General features: G+C 37.8%; 1 protein-coding gene across 3 annotated transcripts in view; it reads right to left on the reverse strand.

Annotated features, from left to right (window-relative positions):
• Positions 1–18817, reverse strand: part of LCLAT1 (lysocardiolipin acyltransferase 1) — a 115153-nt gene that overhangs the window by 47883 nt on the left and 48453 nt on the right. For all 3 annotated transcript variants that reach the window (XM_057378188.1, XM_057378189.1, XM_057378190.1), the window contains 2 exons: positions 13133–13279; positions 3870–3986 (listed from right to left, as the gene is read on the reverse strand). In XM_057378188.1, coding sequence (XP_057234171.1) covers positions 3870–3986; positions 13133–13279 — 264 coding nt within the window. The remainder of the gene's footprint in view (positions 1–3869; positions 3987–13132; positions 13280–18817) is intronic.

The following is an 18817-nucleotide window of genomic DNA, read 5'->3' on the forward strand; positions in this document are numbered from 1 at the left end:
AGCTGAGCATTCAACTCAGCTGAACTTTCAATGTCATTTGGCACTTCAGAAAAAAACTTTATAAAATTCAAACAGGTCTGAAAATCTATACGTCATTTCTGAGTAACCTCCTGATCTTTCATACAAAGATCTCACAAACTGGATCTTCAAGAGCATTATATAAACCACAAATGTTTTCAATTAATATTGTTAAAGGCATGCTTTTATAAAAATCTTCTTTAAATTCTTGCACATTTCAGCCCTTTTCAAAGTCCCACGTTTTGTAAAAGGAGATGAGTTACCTTAATCCAAGTTCTGCAAAATTACTCTATACTTAAAATCAATTAGAAGTTTCAGGCTTAAAAATAAAGGATTAAATATGATTTTAGGAGATAGTTAAAGAGAGGGATGAGTTTAAAAAAGTAATGATCAATCCTYATTTTGGTGCCTAGAGCTCACTCTTCTGCTGCTTATTCACATATTCTTGCTCTTTCAAAAAATCCTCCCCTTTGCTCCCTAAAGAAATAAAGCAAAAAAAACCCAGTAATTTTTTTACCAGGTGCTGATTAAAATCAGGATTCCTTACAGCTCAGACAGGATAAATCATTTATTGATCAAGTGAATGGAATTAGAAAGAAGCAAATCACCTATTTTATTTCTCTTAGTTTTCCATCAATAGTCAACCGACCAGGTATCTCTTGCTTGAAAACTACCAAAAGCTGCAGTCCTTGTCCTCCTGAATATATTATTAATTATACATCTAAAGTGTGTTCAAAGTCTGTGTTTTCTCTTGGTTGATTCTATGGTTTCTATGAATGAGAAAACAATAGTGGGATCATTTACAAATAAAATATTATTTTCACTGTTTTGGCACCTGAGCATAATGCAAGGRAAAACAGTCAGCTTCTATGTGGGCTTCTCTTTAGCAAAGTCAGCTCAGGGGGGAAGAGCTACCACTCATGAAGAACCAGAATGGGGGAAGAAAAGGTATAATTCAAAAGCCAAGGAGATGTATTACAACTTCTATTGATTTTCTGGTGGATATTAGATAGATGTTTTTTCTTAGATCCCGTAATCTCAGCAGTGACTTGGAAACCATCATAGCAGCAAAAGAGAYCAAACAGTTGAAACAATAACCATATAAGAGAGAGAAGCCAGCCAGAGGAATTTGAGCATTTTTTGCCACCTATGGAAAGCAAAGAACAGATAACTGCTCAGTTTCTGCTGGTAGGGTGCAGATAGTGCTTCCTCCCAGAATAAACTCCTTTGCAGATATACAAACAAAATTGTATAGAAAGTTATTTTTGCCTGATTCTTCATTTTCTATTCAGAAGGGTCACTAATAGTTACTTTTATATAATATCAGGTAATTCTTTCATGCTACAGCTTGTGGTGCATATTAATCAGGATTCTTGCCAAATTRAATTAGTTTTTTCAACATTTGAAAAGCAGTTAAACTTCTAATGACATTTTTCCCCTCTTTTCATAGCCTATTTTTGGAGCAAAATAATGTACTCAGGCCTGAAGAAAAGACACTTGAGCCTCAGGAATGGAAAACAGCCACGAGCCAAAATGTATTCACAGGAGAGCTATAGGGCAATAAGGTTGTCATCAATGCACAAAAATACTTTCAAAGACGTAAACATGATGTTAAAATCTCCACCACTCCCTCCTGCATGTTAAAGTCACACACACTGCTTTGTGCCTGCGGTTATGAGGAGCAAAAAAAGAAAATAAATCTATTTTTATGATTATTGCTATGATTGTAGCATTAAGACAGTACAGAAACATGGACTCAGGTTAACACCATATCCCTTGACAGTCCTGGTTTTCTTTATTACTGCTAGTATCAGATATTAGGATTGTAAARAAGCCATTCTATCAGTTTAACTAATAACTCAAACCAGAGCTGCACAGTAACACCAGGTACCAACTGGGCCATCTGCATCTGAATATCAGCCCTGAYATCTATATTGTACACATGAAAAGGTAGAGATAGATAGCTATAGATATGCACATGTACATAATATACTGAAGTATTTAAATCCAGCAACCACAGTTGGGTTGTATACCTATCAAAAAACCCCAAAACTTTTCAACACAAATGGTCCCCATTTTGCACAGTTGAAAACCAATTCTTAAATTAATAAGTAATAACCAAATACTTTAAAATGTTACCTTCTCACACCTAATTTACTACCTAATAGCATATAGTTATAATATATATAGCTTACAATGCCTATCAAAGTACCCAATATTTAGTAAATTCAACACTAAAGGGACATTAATATTTCACACAATTTGCCTGCCTTAAATAAAAAGGGGATGTAAAACCACTTCAAAGGTTGGACTGCTATTGTTTTTCCCCCAGCTTTCTGCATAAAATCAGTTAATCAGGCCCAAATATTTTCCTTTTTATAACCCAATACCCTAATTTGCAAAGATTGGTCATCAAGCAATGGAAGAGAAAAGCATTTTTATAAAATTAGAAAATTACTGTAAACCACAAAGCTTGTTCCTGCAGCAAATATAAAAATTTTTAAGTTATTAATATTTCAAGTGGAAAACATTTCTTTAAGTGAAAATTTATTCCAGGTTTGAAGTATTGTTATGCTCTAGGTTAACTTAGTGCTGTGAAGTTTTAAGTAAAGCAAGCTTTTGAAATCRTGTATGTGGCCAAATTTTTTACTACAGCAAATTGAGTAATAAACATTCAAGAGAAACAGAAATCTAAGGTGTCCAGCTTTGAATATGAAATACAAATAGGGTCAAATAGATACAYGGTACAACTGGGATTGTCCACCTGGACAAAATACCAAAGTGCTTACRGTGATTTTAGGATTTCTGCTTAGTAGGAAGCAGGTAAAATGCAAGCCAGATCTGCTTCTAAAATCCAAGCAAAGATTCCAGCTAGCAAAAAAACCTACCAGCAGGCCCCTATTTCTTTTTAATAATCTCAAACTTCTTCCTTTGGCAGTCAAAATAACCAGCATGTGTTAAAGATCTAGAATCGCTTTTCCCTGAAGAACCAGCCTATAAAAAAGTCACTTCATATTTACTGTGCATGTTTATTTTCTTCAAGCATATATCCTGCAAATATTCACTCATCTGTACTTGATTCCCTGCCACATCTGTACAATTTGAAGGTTACAACCTGATGGCCCCAAACCTCATCAAAATACCAATTCCCAAAACAACTCCCAGACATCTCAATYTAACAAACACAGCTTCATGGTCTGTTCCCCTGATAAAAGAGACTCAACCCTGACCTCCAGACTAATACTGAGATGGAAAGCCATGTCTAGGTAAAAARCAAGTTTCACACATTCTCATACCCATCACCCTGCCAAGCAGCACAATTTGTATTTSACACAACTTCTCCAAGTCACCATCACCCAAAACATCTGGCAGCACTGGGCAGCCAACTCCCTGCATTTCCATGCTGCCTTGCATTCCCCTTGTCCATTTAACGTAACAACTTATTTACTCAGCTCTCAGACCTTGCACCAAAATCTTTTTCAGAGAGAGCAGTGAAAACATGCCTGTGTGTTCAGTGTCAACCACTGAGTTTGGGTTGAGGATGGTACAGGCTGAACTTCTTTTGGATTTTTTCCACCAGTTTCCTGAGGTAAAACTGCTAAACAAGCTAAAATATTTAAAAMAAAAGAAAAAAAARMGTTGTTTTCATTCACTGCATACCTCCTGATGATWTCAGTGTCTGTTATCAACACTCTCAAATCTCTCCATACTACAAACATTTTAAGTAGGGTTGCAAACAAGGGCTGTYGTTGTGATCAGTGTTCCTGAAATTACTTCAAGCAGCTCTATGAACATCAGCTTGGGTAAGATTTGTTTCCTTACATGAAATAAAAAATACAGAGCAGGATTACCTTCCCTTAGTCGCTCAACCACAAAGGTGAATCCAGTCGTTCGTGGGTGTAAGACGTACTCGTATTTTTTAAGTCCGTTCTTCTCAGCGAATTCATTGCTGCGGGCTTTGGTATTGGCTGAGGAGAGAAGGAAMAGCACCATTTTGTGTCACTGTGCAYGCAGAGYACGGATGAAATGTAATGATCACACAACAGGAATGGTACAACAGAGCTCACACAGTATGGATGAGGAGGCAGACACAAATGTGCTTTCAGTTGGCCATACCATGGTATGAGGAAGAGCCACGTGGATTGCAAGAAAAGCCTTTTTACCCTCTCATTTAGTTCTAGCAAATAATCAACAAATTTCATATTTATCGAACACCATCTGAAATTTATAAATTTTAAGTCTGCTAATAGTTTTATAGTAACATGTATTAATTGGCTCAATTGTGTTCTGGGTTTTTTGAACTCAATAGTCACAACATATTGCAATACAGGTTTGATATTATGAACAGAAATATCTTGAAGTCAGTGTTTAACAACATTAAATTTATTTCAGAAAGAAAACATTAAATAGAGGAAACCAGTTAATCTATTACATTAAAATGGTATTTACATCTTCATTCTGAACTTGCCATGTTTTATTCATCAACCCGTGCTGCACATACCTACCCCATTTTAATATTTGACCAAGCACCTTGCTGTCRCAGCACATGCCTGCCACTGTACTTGCAGGACATGCAAGGCAACTGGAAAGCAGCATGGCTAAATCCCGTGACAAACATGTTTCAAACCTCTGGTAATCAAAAACCTCTCAYGAGAAAACTAAAGGCCTTCCCAGGCTGGCTGCTAACAGAGCCCACTAAGCAAGGAAGACAAAGACACCAAAGCAAAAACTTCTGCAGACAGGTGAACAGGAGGCAATTTGTTCTCCTGTGATGTGCAGGAGGCTCTTCCAAGCAACCTCAGTCAGCAGTCAAATGGACTTTGATGGGCTACACTCAGGTCTTTACTGTGGGTCCTGCTGTGCCTCTCCTGGGGCCAAAAGGCAATGGACACGTGCAATGCTCCCTTGGCAACATCACAAAAATCAATTTGATCAAATAACTTATCTAGTAACTCATATTTATGAAGTTTTATAGGTGTTCAAAAGACAAAATCCCAACAACAGATGCATAGAGCAAAATCACTGCTTAAGCAATCTATCTGATTTTTTTAAACAGAGAAAGATCTTTTTTAAGAGTCCCCAGTCAAGCTTAACAGAGATGGGAGATAAAGTAATGGAAAACATATTGCTGTTTAATCATTTAACAGAAGTGATACTTAGAGATAAATCCTTCCCCTTGCTAKCCTCATAATTTTTTCCTGTAAAGGCACAATAGCACAAGTGAACAAATCAACAGCTGTGAGAGATTTCCTTCTTACTGTAACGCAACATTCCTGCATTTTTCTTTTATCCCTAAATTACATGACATCTTTATTTTTCAAAAATTATGCTGACTCTCCTAGAGGTTTATCTACCAATTAATAAATGCTGTAACATATAGTATACTGAATATTTTTTTGCTGTGACTTACTGTTTCCATGCCTAAGAGTGCTGCTTTTCATATGTGCAAGCCTTMAGATTCACTGCACAGATTTCCCGAGCATGTAATTTGGAGGAAAGGAAAGCTGTTGCACAGTAGCCAAGCAAGTGATTCAGCAAAGAGGATCCAAAGATTTAATTCTTGCCAAATTGCCAAAACGTACAAATACTTGAAAAATATTACAAATCCAAAAAGTGTTGCTAAATTACAGAATGTGTCAAATACTAAAATTACACTTGGCTATGGAACTTTAATTTATCTTTCCTTGGATATGCACATTATGTCTTTAACCACRTGGTCAGAATATCTATTTTTGCCTGCTCAACTACTACTCCATTCAATACTGCAAATGACTATTCTGAATCAGCAAAGGGGGACTTGCCTTGCAGACTCCCATTGCAATGGGAAAACTTCCGAAGTGAGGCATGAGCAAGGCTTGGAATGGCTGAAGAGGCAACAGTAATCCGGTGCCACAGTAACCTGCTAAATATTAAATGCCACTCCAAAATACCTGGATTTACCTCTTAGGTCTACTTGTATTAGCTCAACAACTGAAACTGTTTTCTAAGAAATGACACTGATGACCAAGCATGTTCCTATAAAGGGGTGATTCAAGTAAAATGTTTTAAATTAATTAATCTCAAAGTTCTTAAGATAATGTATTATTGTTTCCAAAGGACAGAAGGATCATCTTCTTCATTTTCTGCATATCCAAGTTTGGCTTTCATTTCAGAGAACTTGCAATCTGCAAATCAAGTCAATCAGAGCTTTGAGAGGCAAATGCAATATAAATCAACATAAAGTTAAGCAATCAAAAAAAAAAAAATCTAAGTTTTAAGCATCTCAAACTGCACACAGTTACTGAGTTCTCAGAAAAACTATTTCTTTGTGTCTGCCCACTAGCACTTTGCTTCAGAGRGAGCATGAAAATGAACTCCTTGCTGTTTGCAAAACTCTCCTACTTGCACCAAAGGACAACCAAAGCATAAGGGCTCTTAGATTCTCTGAGTAAGATCCAACTGATACTGCAAGAATTATCTGGGATCTCCAATGCCCATTGTTCTGAAGTAATCATCCTCAAACTTCCTCCAAGCGCACCTCCCTGTACTTGGAAAKAACTCACTGTAAACATCTGCAAAACATCTTCCAAATTTCCCTTTACTACACTGCCTTTCTGAAATGTGTGAACAGCTGGACATCGGCACGCTGGCCAGCACTATTCAGCTATTTCCTGACATTTGTATGCCTGTCTTGCCTCTGGACTGTAAATTTTATATAACAGAGACTGTTCCACTCCCCTTTTGCATGACCCTAGTGTAATGGGGTTTTACAACCAGAATAATGCTCCCAGCTAATACAACAATCATTGTCATCTGGAAAAATCATCTCCCTCTCCCCTTCCCAACAACTATAAAGCCACAGGTCTTTGTGCATTAAACATTATTTATTACAGCAAGTCAGGAAGGTCAATGAGCTTTCATGATATACTGAAAGCAAGGGTAGGATAAGCCTACATTCTACAAAAAAAGTAGGAATGATGCCCATCTTCCTCCTCCTGTAGTCTCTGCATTGGAAAAAAACAGTTTCTTACTCTTTTATTACTTATGACTAAATGCTCTGACTGCCATCTTATTCAATATAAGGACCTTTGAGCCCACTGCTGTTTAGGATCCTGTGCCAGCCAGTGCCCAAACCTTTGGGGGGAAATTCAGAGCAAGTCTGCTGCTCAGAACCAGAGTCAACAAAAGGCAGAACATGCCATGYTCCTCATTCTATGAAATGTAGAGGTTAGAAAACTGATCCAGGGTATTAGAAACCCATTTTTATATCCCCTGAAACTTGAGGGAATTCACACAACAGATGCCTCTTTAAAACCCCTTAATCCATAGACCAGGCTGCACTGTCAGTGCTGCAAAACTTAGGAAGGTGCCTTATTGTTCCACAATCCAGAGTATAAAATTCCTAGGGGAAATAATAAAAACAAGTAAAAGATGCCTAAAAACTTCCTTAAAAAGAGGAAACACGTGTTCTTTTCTTCAGTGTGCTACTAACACAAGTATCATCAAGCAGCTTTGAAACAGGGCCTGGAAATTAACTTGATTTGGGTCTCCTCAACTCCAAAAGGTCACTCACATCATTTGGTTGACTACAGGTAATATCCTCCACCACTAACCCATCTTAAAATAACAGCAAGTGTTGCTTTCTAGGAACAAGTATTTTCTTTCTTACGCTGTATTTAAGCCAAAGTATATTTACTCCCAGAGTTCTTGCTCATCATTCCTATTAGGAGTATTGTGCATTTTAACTCCTTGGTTCTATTTGCTGATGAAAAGAATAAGGAGAATAAGTTATTTTTATGGAAAACAGCCAGTTTGGCAACAGAGGGTGGTGTCAGACATTTTCAGAAACTGCTTCATGCTCTGTCTCCACAGGTCTCACAGCGACCTGCCTCTCCTCCCCCATCTCCTTCACCTAATACATTCAGCCTCTCAGGGCATTTTCTTTGGGCTGGCAACAGCTACAACCACCCACTTATTTGAGTCTTCAGACACTTCTGCAGAACAACTATCAAACTACACAAAAAAGAATTTCAGGGTTCTGGCCAAAACTTCTTACTTTTTATTTGCTCCTGTGCCACCTTTGGTAAATAATTTGATTACATTTTTCCCAATTTTTTCCAAATCCCATTTGCCACACTCTAAAACTGGTGGAACAGCTCAAAGCCAACACTTTCTACAAGCACCACAATTCAAAATTTCATTTAAAGTAACTGGAAGAAGAAATGATGCTAACACATTTTCTTGATTTTTGAGTTGTAGATTTTAAAGAAGTTAAATTGCTTTTGCTCATGAAAAGCTATGCAAAAAATGAACAAATCCATTTTTAAAGCAAAATTATATTTTAAGTTTGTTTTTGAGTTAATTTGATATTGATTTTTCCTTTCCTTTCACTTGTGATAAAAGCACGCTGATAAAAACATGAATGTTCTTTTATGACTTCCAGTATTCTCAAATTTATTAATGCCAGACAGTGAAAGAATAAATGAGTACTCCAAAAGTATCTCRTACTAAATAAATAAATAAATTCCTCATTTATCTATTAGAGGTTTGCACAGAAATGATAAAGTTATATTGGTTCACAGTTAATATTTTAAGACAAAACGAAGCTATTTTTCTTACTTGTGCTACTTTCAACCCTTACATGATAAAGCAACCCCTGTCAATATATTTGATCAATATTTTCTTTGTACTACCAAARCACATCACATTTACTAGCTAAGTTCAAAATCCAACTGCAGTTCATTGCTACCTTCTGTCATCCACATCACAACATTCCTGCCAAAATCTGAACTCCAGCAAGCTTTCCTACTTGCTTTTTAGCTGTTCCTCAAGGAAAAAAGCTCTGTGCAATCACACTCTGTCCACCTGTATGTTCCCCTTAACTTTTGAAGCTATTGTCCCCTGCAAACTAAGTTTATCAGGGACAAGAGATTCAAAGATAATCAAGCCCAGCAGAAGCTTTAGAAAAAACCAGTGGCTGGGTAGAGGGAAGTTTCAGAGAGTAGAGATGTGAGGAAGGGAGGATCCAGGGCAGGGTGCAGGTGTGTGCCAGGGCTGTGAGCGCAGCATGCAGCAGTCCATCGGGGGACACAGCCACGGGCGAGGGGTGGCAACAGCACACGACACCTCTTGCCAAGGCAGAGGCAAGAGCTTCATGGAGGAAATGTCACACGGAAGGAAACACACAGAAAAAGGAGGAATTGGCATAAAGAAAGGACCATGTACAGGGATGCAGACACAAGTCCATAGGAAATGAGGCTTTATCAGGCACAGAGCAATACAGCAACTTTTTTATTCTCATCCGTCATTGCTTTCTGAAGAATTGCTACAAACAATCTTGTCAGGAACACCAAGAAAAACAAAAGAACAGGCAAATGGGGGTTGTATTCCAGCTTTCTGGAAGCATGAGCCTTATGGTTGCTTTGTTTTCTTCAGGGCTTCAGAAAGTCTGGCTACATGTTTACCTGYTGAGGACTTCTTTTTAAGCCATTACAATAAAATACCTTTGAGATTTAACCTTCAAGTACTCCAGAGTGAAAAGATGGCCAACCTATCAGAAATAAGTATATAATGATATGATTATTACCTCAGCCCCTATACAATCCAGGCTGCAAATATAAGGCTCAGGATTCATGACATTACTATTTCTAAAATTTATTTATGTAGTATCTTCCACTGCAAAGTACTTCACCACTTTCAAGTCAGGCAGTAGCCYATGTATAAATACATTCTTGCTTTACATTTCTCTGAAATGTCATCTGCAAATACCTGAAAATATTGTAAATAGGAGTAAATCTATCATTGTCACGTGTCCTCTGTAAGGACAAAATATGATGGCAGCACAGAGCTGCACGCAATTCTGCTATTCAGTAACATAAAATGTTACTTTTCCTTTTAAGCACTAGAGGAACTTTTTTTCAGAAATAATTAGCAGTTTTGCCATTTGGTCAGAAAAAAAAGAGTCATTGCCTCTATTTTTGCAAAATGTTCCCTAGAATTCTGTGCAACTGTTCCAAACAAAGCCACAGTTTATATCTTATTCTAAAGGATGGAACATAATGTTGCAATTGGTCCTAACATGTCAATAATGTAATAGTTTTCTGAAAATAATTTCTTCAAAATATTACATGCATTATGTTCTAGCATTCTCATGTGGCATAAATTTACTGCTTGGTCAGTATTAGCTTGTCAAGGGATTTTTCCCTGTCTCCTATAATATTTTAATATATATATGAGGCAATATTTCCTGTGAAGACAATCCGATAGGGAGAACTATTTACTTCCACAGAAAATGTCCCAGGGTTTTGCCTGTCTCTATACATCTTTCTAATGCACAAATGTAATACCAAAGTGGCATTCAATACTTGATGGCGAGTTAAGAATGGTCAACACAGGACAATTTAACAGGTCAGAAGCCAGCACAGCTGTGTCCTGTAGTCTTCCCTACCATCACTCCATCCTTCCCACCATTCTGCTTCCTCCTGGGCCCTCCCATCCACCTGTGGCAGCCTAAGCAGAACAGCACAGTTAGTACAGCTAACTGTACTCTACTGTGCATTTTTAAGTTAGAGAGTACATGTTATACATATATAAAGAAGCAAAATCAGAACAACAGAAATATCTTACCAAAGGAAAAAAGAAACTTGTCAATGTCTGTGCTCAAAAATTTAACTAGAACTGGTTTTTATTTTAAATGAAGAAACTTGTTTCCATTATTTTCTCAGTGAATGGTGTCAACAGCATATAGCTAAGTTTAGCTTAAGTCATTTATATCAGTAACTACAGCACAGAGAAAATTCTGTGTTTCCTTARGGAGCTCTACATTCAGGCAGGGGCACCCTCACCACTGTCTTTCAGACTCTGCAGCACAAGTGGTAAAACCCTGTGACTGTCTCAGTCCTCAGCCAAATCTTTTTTAAATCTGTAGCACAAAGCTTTCTCAGTTTTTTAAAAATCTATTGTCTCTCAGGAATACTAGATTCCTCTAGAAATTAGAAGGTGCACATAATTTATGGAATAAATTACAAACAATCCAATTCTTTCAGTCATTTCTTGAGGCAGAAACACCTATTCAGAGTGTGAGTGCTCTAAGGAGGAGTCTCCTGACTCCGTGAGTAAGATAAAAGATTACACCTCATAATTTAGAGTTAGGAGGAGACACTTCTTCATGAATTCGAAGAAAAGAGTTGAAGTGAGATAATTTCGTAGGATCATAGAATGGTTTGGGTGGAAGGGACCTTAAAGATCATCCTGTTCCAAGCCCCTGCCATGGAGAGGRAMATCTTCCACTATYCCAGGTTGCTCAGAGCCCCATCCAACCTGGCACTGGAACTTCCAGGGATGGGGYAGCTACAGCTTCTCTGGGTAACTGGTTCCAGCACCTCACCACTCTTCTAGTGAAGAAAATTCCATCCTTCTTCCAAACTTTAGATACAAGATAACCAATTCAACAAGAGATAGCATGTAAGACATGCAAGAATGTTCAATGAATTTGCCCTCTTTTAGCAAGCCTGATCAAGTGATGACAATTCCCTACAGTGTGATAGCATTTGAATACTATGTACATATACACATACCCATTTTAAGGATATTTTGACTACAGAAGAAAAACTAGCAGCATATGCTAGTTATTTTTATACCATGTCAAGTACTTAGTGATGTGGCTTTGCAATAAAATATKATTTGAGAGTATCTGCAATGGAAAGTATAGTATATGGAAATCTTTTAAATAAGCTAAAAGTTAGAAGCTTAATTGTAATTGATTTTCTATTTAAAGATAGTGCTTATCAAATCAGGCATCATGCTGGAGGCAKGAACCACCACAGAACATTCATACAATGTTTTCTGTTATTGGCACTTGAATTGTCTTCAACACTGGTTAACAGCTTGCTACTAATGCCATCTGTATTAAGGTAGATATTTGAATACGAATTAATACTACAGGATAGAACTCATTACATGTATTCCTATGAAAATCTCAACATTTGTTTTACAGACGTATTTCCCTTACAGAGGCAGATACTGCTTAGAGGAGGCAGCTTAGAGTTTACACGGCCTAAGGAACAAGTATCTCCGTGTTCTCCTCTTAAAACATTAGGCAAAAATCAAAGAGAATCATTAGTCCTTTTCAATCACTCTTTCACAGGTATGAAATTATTTTGTCACAGTAATTCAGAAATGGGAGCATGCAAGTGATATATTTCAGGTCTTGAAACCTACTTTTGCTAATGCAATGTATGTACAGTACTGACCAATAAAAAGTGGTGTCAATCATCAGATTGTTTGAAATGCAGCTTATTTCAGGAAGACTAGCAAAGTCTCTCAGTGGAACTATATTTGTGCCTCTCACATTAATCAGTACATTGTTTCATCATTAACTATCATTYCTATGACCCATGAGAACCAAGTCCTTCTTCTGACTTGGACTTTTTAAAACTCTTTCCATAAACAACTAAGAATTTCCATGTTAATTATCTGTAAGAGACGGTAGGAAAGTCCCTCATCTGCCTCACGATCACCGAGATGGACAGAGACTGAACACCCAAAAACCCTAAGGGGGAGAGAGGGACTTTTGCTCAAAGAAGTCCAGGCCAGATTGAGGTGGGATGTCTGCCAAGTGCCAGTGCTCAGACTGCTGAGAGAACAAGGTGTAGACCCGGTGGACCGCGCTGTCCTTGCTGCCAAGGCAGAGAGGACTGCATGCTTTGCACTGTACACCTTACAAAACAATGGACCTTATTTCCCCACCTCTTGGCCAGCTTCCCCTCGCTTTTGCACCTCTTGACCAGCTGCCCCTCGCTTTTGAAAAGACTATAAAGAGACTTTCTGAAAAGACCCCCACAAGGTCTCCCCACAGACGAAGATGAATCTATTGGATCTGGACTACAAGGATTTTGTCTGTGCCRTTGGTAGCTATAACCCAACTCCCTCTCTCTCTTTTTTTTTTCCTCCCTCTCTCCCTCTTCTATCGCATAAATCGTGTTGTTAGCACTCATTAAAAGTGCTTTTTATTTTCAAAAAATACTTATCCCTGCTTCTTTTGCACTCTGAGATTCAGTTAATGAACCATCACGACTCCCGCTTGTGTTAGCGGATTGTGACACCATCCCATGAGAAGATGACACATGCAGCCTACCTGTGAGATCAGTTCCTTCTGGAAAGATGAGGAGTTGTAGTGGTTCACGAATGTCACAGAAATAATCCAGCATTTTTTCAAAGTGACTCTTGTCTTCTTCCCACTTCCTCTGAATGAAAATAAAGGCTGCAACCTGCATCGCCCAGCCTAAAGGTTAAAAAAATGCACTTTTAGCAATATTTCATTCTGATACTTCCACAGTATCTGCTACTCCAAAGCATTTCATAAATTATGTTAGAACAACATTTTATGTACTGCCCACTTTTCCTCARCTCTGAATAACTGCACTTGGTTACCTTGTAAAAAGAGTTYTRKATTGSAATAAAAAAGAATGCATAAATACATTCAAAATGCAAAATTCAAGATAACCAGAACAAGAATAGGGTCAATGCTGCCCGAAAGGAGGTTGCAGAGAGGTGGGGGTTGAKCTCATCTTCCAGGTAACATKCAACAGGACAAGAAGAAATGGCTTGAAGTTGTAGCAGGTTTAGACTAAATATCAGGAAAAAATTCTTCATCAAAATGGTTGCAAAGCTAGCCCTGGGAACAAGCTACCCAGAGAAGTGTACGAGCCACCATCCCTGGGTGTATTTAAAAGCTGTGTAGATGTGGTGCTTAGGGATGCAGTGCTTAGGAATGTGCTCAGACTTKATGATCTTAAAGGTCTKTTCCAACCTAACAATGCTATGATTCTCTGAGGTGAAGCATTTAAAACCAGAAAGTATCTRTTCCTTTGAGGGCTTTATTACATATACCTCCTTAAAATTTTCATTATTCATAGACGAAAATCTGAAGCTTTTCTTTACATTTGATTACAGAATTAGAACAAAAATGTGCATCTATTGGTTTGTATTAACAAGCACAATGATTTGCAGCCTGGCATCAAAGTGACAATGCAATGCAGTGAAGTAAGTGAWACTGCTGCTGAGCCTGCAGCTTAGGGGTCACACCCCATTATCTTCAGTAAGTATTCTTGGCTCTTTTTGGCACAAATATCTAATATATAGCAGATCACATTAMAAGCTTTGTCCACTAGTTCAGACAGAAGGATAAAAAATCAGGGCACTAGTTCCACCACATGCCTGTGAGACCTTCCTAAACAGGGCTCAGAAGAGCATGACATTGCCTTACCACTGWACTTGGCGAGCTTGTATCTCATCAGAAAACCTGCAGAGAGATCCTGCACATCAAAGAGGAAACATCACAGCTTCCCATCCTCCTCTTTGCTCACCACCATTCTCAAAGTCTGTTTTTCCTTTGTTGGTGACTTATAGCATGTTATTCTTGCCATTTCTTTCCGCTCCTCTTTACAGGGTTCTTTTATATTCCGTTCATAGCAGTATCTCACAAGAACCATATGCTAGAAAACTACTTACTAGACTCACTYATTTTTAAATCAATTTTGTAAGTCAATCAGTCTGGATAATACATTAACCTGATGCATTATCTCTTCCATATTGATTAGAAACAGAAATTGTATTGTTAAAGATTTGTGACCTATATCATGGGGTGAATACTTCWAATTTTTAAATCAGTTAAACAGATGGAATATGCATATCTAAAATCTGCAGTCTGGACCTAATGCATCTCAGATACCCAATCAATATATTCAAATAACTGAATACTAGAAGTGGTTATATGAATTAAGAAAAGAAATGCCCAGAATGCAGTCTCAGCAAGTCTTTTCAAATTTGAATACTATACTTGTGAAAAACCCTTTGCAAARAAAGCCTAGATTTTGACCACAACATTTTATGGGCATTTATGCACATATGATATTCCTACAATCTGCAGTATCAAAAAGTTTGAGTGCAGCTTTATCAACAGTCTATATATGTTTAAACAAATTGTTTGCAAGAAGAAAAAAGATACATTTCAAAGTAACTTTAAGATAAGTGATGTAATTTAACTATTCTATCTTTTGACATGTAATCATCTCCTACTGCTACAAATACATGGCAGGAGAATGGTGACATGCCAGTATTTGAAAGAGAACTAATCAGGGCTTAATTTCTACATTTGTGTTACATAAAAGAGGTCATCTTTTCATTACAAATGGTGCCCAAGCACTCAGTTCCTCTAGAAGACACATGGAGATTGCACAAAGCTGCATCAAGGGAAGTTCAGACTGGATATTAGGAAAAGGTTCTTCACTGAGAGGGTGGTCAGTCATTGGAACAGGCTGTCCAGGAAAATCATCACAGCAGCTCACCTGGAACAGTTCAAAGAGCACCTGACTGATGCTCCTGATCATATGGTTTAGCATTAGGCAGTCCTATGAGGAGCAGGGAGCTGGACTTGATGGTCCTTATTGGTCCCTTCCAACTTGAGACATTCTGTGATCTGATATCAAATTCATAAAAATGGACACAGCAAAGGACAAAATCCCCTCTGAGCAGAAACAGATGCCTTGAACCACAGCATTTACAACTGTGAGAATGCAGATGCTCCACATGACAGAGTGGAAAAATACATAGACATTAGGAAAGTTCTGCTGTGGTTTTGGTATTTTCCAATCATTCTTCACCCTCAACCTCGACCTTTTGTACATTTTATGTACCCAGGATACTACACCTAAGTAAGTATATGGAAAGCCTGTACTGTGCTAAGCCATTTTATTGTGTGGTATCACACATCAGGCCTAAATTATTCAGTCCGTGTGTTCTTATTGCAGCAGAGTCTGTAGGCTGAAAAAATGGAAGCTAGAAGCAAAATAAATGCTCACTTAGGAAGCCTGCTGATTCTTTCCCAGGTCAGCAGCTCCTTAGGAGTGGTTTTGGTCTGTAATAAAGGGAATATGGAAAAAACCTCACTGCCAGATCCCATCCTCTCTCCTACCTTTCTTCATGCAGCACAAGGCTTCAAATTATATTGAAACTTGCACATAAACTCACTCTAGCTATCATTCTTCAATAGCACTGTGAACATCAAATTATAAACCTTTAGCTAATACAAAAGATGCTGCTTGGGTGACTTGTACTTTACCCTGACTAAACTGCAAAAAGCAGAGGATAGAGTGCATTAGTTTCCCACTCCTGATCTAAGTGGTGGTGTTATATATGGGCCATGAATAATTAAACAGAGGCAGTAATGTAATGACAGTGCGATGTCAGGGAGAAGGAGTSGGAAAGGAGTTGGGAGGAATCCAATTTTTAAGATAAACAACAGGTTTGATTTTCTAACCTTTTCAATAAATAACATCCAGTGTTCTGGAAGAATGTGTCTATCTTTAAGTGTATATCAAAATAGATAAAACAGTCCTGACTGTTCAAATAAGAAGAGATTATCTAACAAGTAGATGACTAAGAGTAAAGGGCCCAGGTTTGGTTCTCACTTTGCCCAGCACAGCATGCTGGGTCAAGCCATTTTACCACCTATGACAGTGGGAAAATTTCCACATTTGCTCAAGCTTTAAGGCCTCCAGTGAAAAGCAACAAAACCATGAATTCCKGCCTTCTACAAAACCCTGGTTCCTGCACCACTGAGGACAGTGCCCGCTGCTCACGTGTCACATCATTCCACCAGTGTCAAGTGGGAAAGGAAAACCACACACAGATGACTGCCTTTAAACATAGCAAAAGAGGCTTTTGCTTTGATTTCATTCCAGTCTGTCTGCCTGCACTGTGCTGCTGCAGAGACAACACGAAACAAGTCCAAAACATTATGCAGGAGCCAAAGAGGAATGCATGGAGAAATGGGAGGAATTCAGTAAATCAATGGGCAGAATGAAAGGTTTTGCTAATCAATAAGATTTATGAATAAGCACCAGAAGGCAGTACCTTCTCATGTGCAGACTGCAGTGAGACTTGCTGCTCAGTTTAGGTCAACATATTGTTCAACAAAATTAAATATACTTTGCTCTTTTTGCACAGCATTTTTKGTTATCTAAAAGCTCCTGGACAACAGAAATCTTCCTTAGCAAAGGCAGCATTTACTTGACTGGGGAAAAATGGCTTGCCTTTGGATTTGCAGATTCTTAAGAAATCATTGATTACAAAAACACAGCAGAGAAACAGCAAAGCTAAAGAAACCATAACAATGCAACTCCATTTCTTTGCTAACATAATCTTCTTAGAGGAGCTGACATTTTGGATGACTAACATTGCTTGRAAAAGCATACAAAAAGCATCATACTGCACAGCTCTTGCTCAAAATTGCAAAACAGCAGTGGAAAAACCTATCAGAGAGAATAGCTAGCCACATTGACCTTTAAATCAACTTTTCAGGGCTGAAAAAATAAACAAGGCAGCTTAAAATCTCTAGGAACACAGACACAGTAATGATATGTATCCTATTAGGATGTAATGCTACACAGAAAAAGAAAAGCTCTTGCACAAAAAGAAAAGTCTGCTATTGAACTAGAGAGATGAGCCGTACATCAGAATTTCCTTACTGCCTTGGGGATAAAGCAAACTATAGCTTATGCAGGTCAAGAATTTGTAGCATTGYATTAAAAATGCTAGCTCCAAGTCTAAAGCTTTTTAAATTCTAAGGCCCTGCACTTCTCTTTTCCTTACCCCGAAATCCTTTGAAAGAAAACAACACTCAAAGCTGAAATCTTGAGTGTGTTTTCATTGCAAAGGTAATTTGGAAGTAAACAGATACCAAGGATGGATGTGGCAATGAAAAAAGAGAAAAAGAGCTGAGTTATGAAAAAAAAAAAGTCTTTGTTTGGTTTTGTATCACAATTTTATGAACATAACCTCAGAAATTGGATATCCCCCAAAATGTCACATCTCAAAGAGGGACATTATGGCTGATACTGAAAGCAAGCACACACACACACACACACACACACATATCCAGAAAATGGTAACTGTGTATTTCCTGCAGCAATGTAACAGAACAATTAATAATACTAAACCCCCTGCAAACAAATTCAATAAATGATTCAAAGCTACAGAAACAAATGGGAAGGTAGAAGGCCTAACTATGGGATTTTGCTGTTATATTAATTTACCCTCTCTCTTTTCTTCCACTGCATTATTTACTGTTTTTTCATACCATTATCTTGGTCAACAATAAAAGCCTTATTCAGTGTGCCTGTATYCAACAGGGATCTGGTCCTGATCAGGGCTTTTGAGGCATCAGGGAACCAGACATCCAGACTTAATAAGGGAAATCACTCAGAAGCTCATGATCCCACTGTACACAAGTAATTGGGCCCATTAACAGTTTGTTACTCCAAGCGTTTTGCTGCATAAAATTACCACAAGGCAACAAATACGCAACTCTGAATGTTCCCTGTTTCAAAGACCTGTAGATATTGAAAAGATGCTGGCACACAGAAAATCACATAGGAAGCCAAGAAGTAAAGTTACTATGTATATACACTGCTGAGTTTTAATCAGTGTAGACTGATAAGCACATTTCTGTAAATTCAATTTGAACTGGCCATTTTGATATTGTTCCTTTTTCCTAGATAGTTTTATGTTTAAAAGTCCAAAGCAAGTTATTTTTTTTTATTTAATGTAATGGTTTAAGTAAATAAACTAGGAAAATAAAGAAAACAATGCTTCTTGAAACTATCTCGCAAAGTACAATCTCTGCTCCTGGCAAGTYTTCTTTAACCATGCTCATTTCCAATAATTTAGTTAATAGGAGTATAATGAATTGAACAATTACTATCTGACTGGGTGAATTCTTCGAGCAAATTACAAAACTAGAGATAAAGTAAGAGATAAA

The sequence above is a fragment of the Malurus melanocephalus genome, unplaced genomic scaffold, assembly GCF_030028575.1.
Source record: "Malurus melanocephalus ecotype Western Australia unplaced genomic scaffold, MMel_1.1 scaffold_345, whole genome shotgun sequence".
NCBI classification, from domain to species: domain Eukaryota; kingdom Metazoa; phylum Chordata; class Aves; order Passeriformes; family Maluridae; genus Malurus; species Malurus melanocephalus.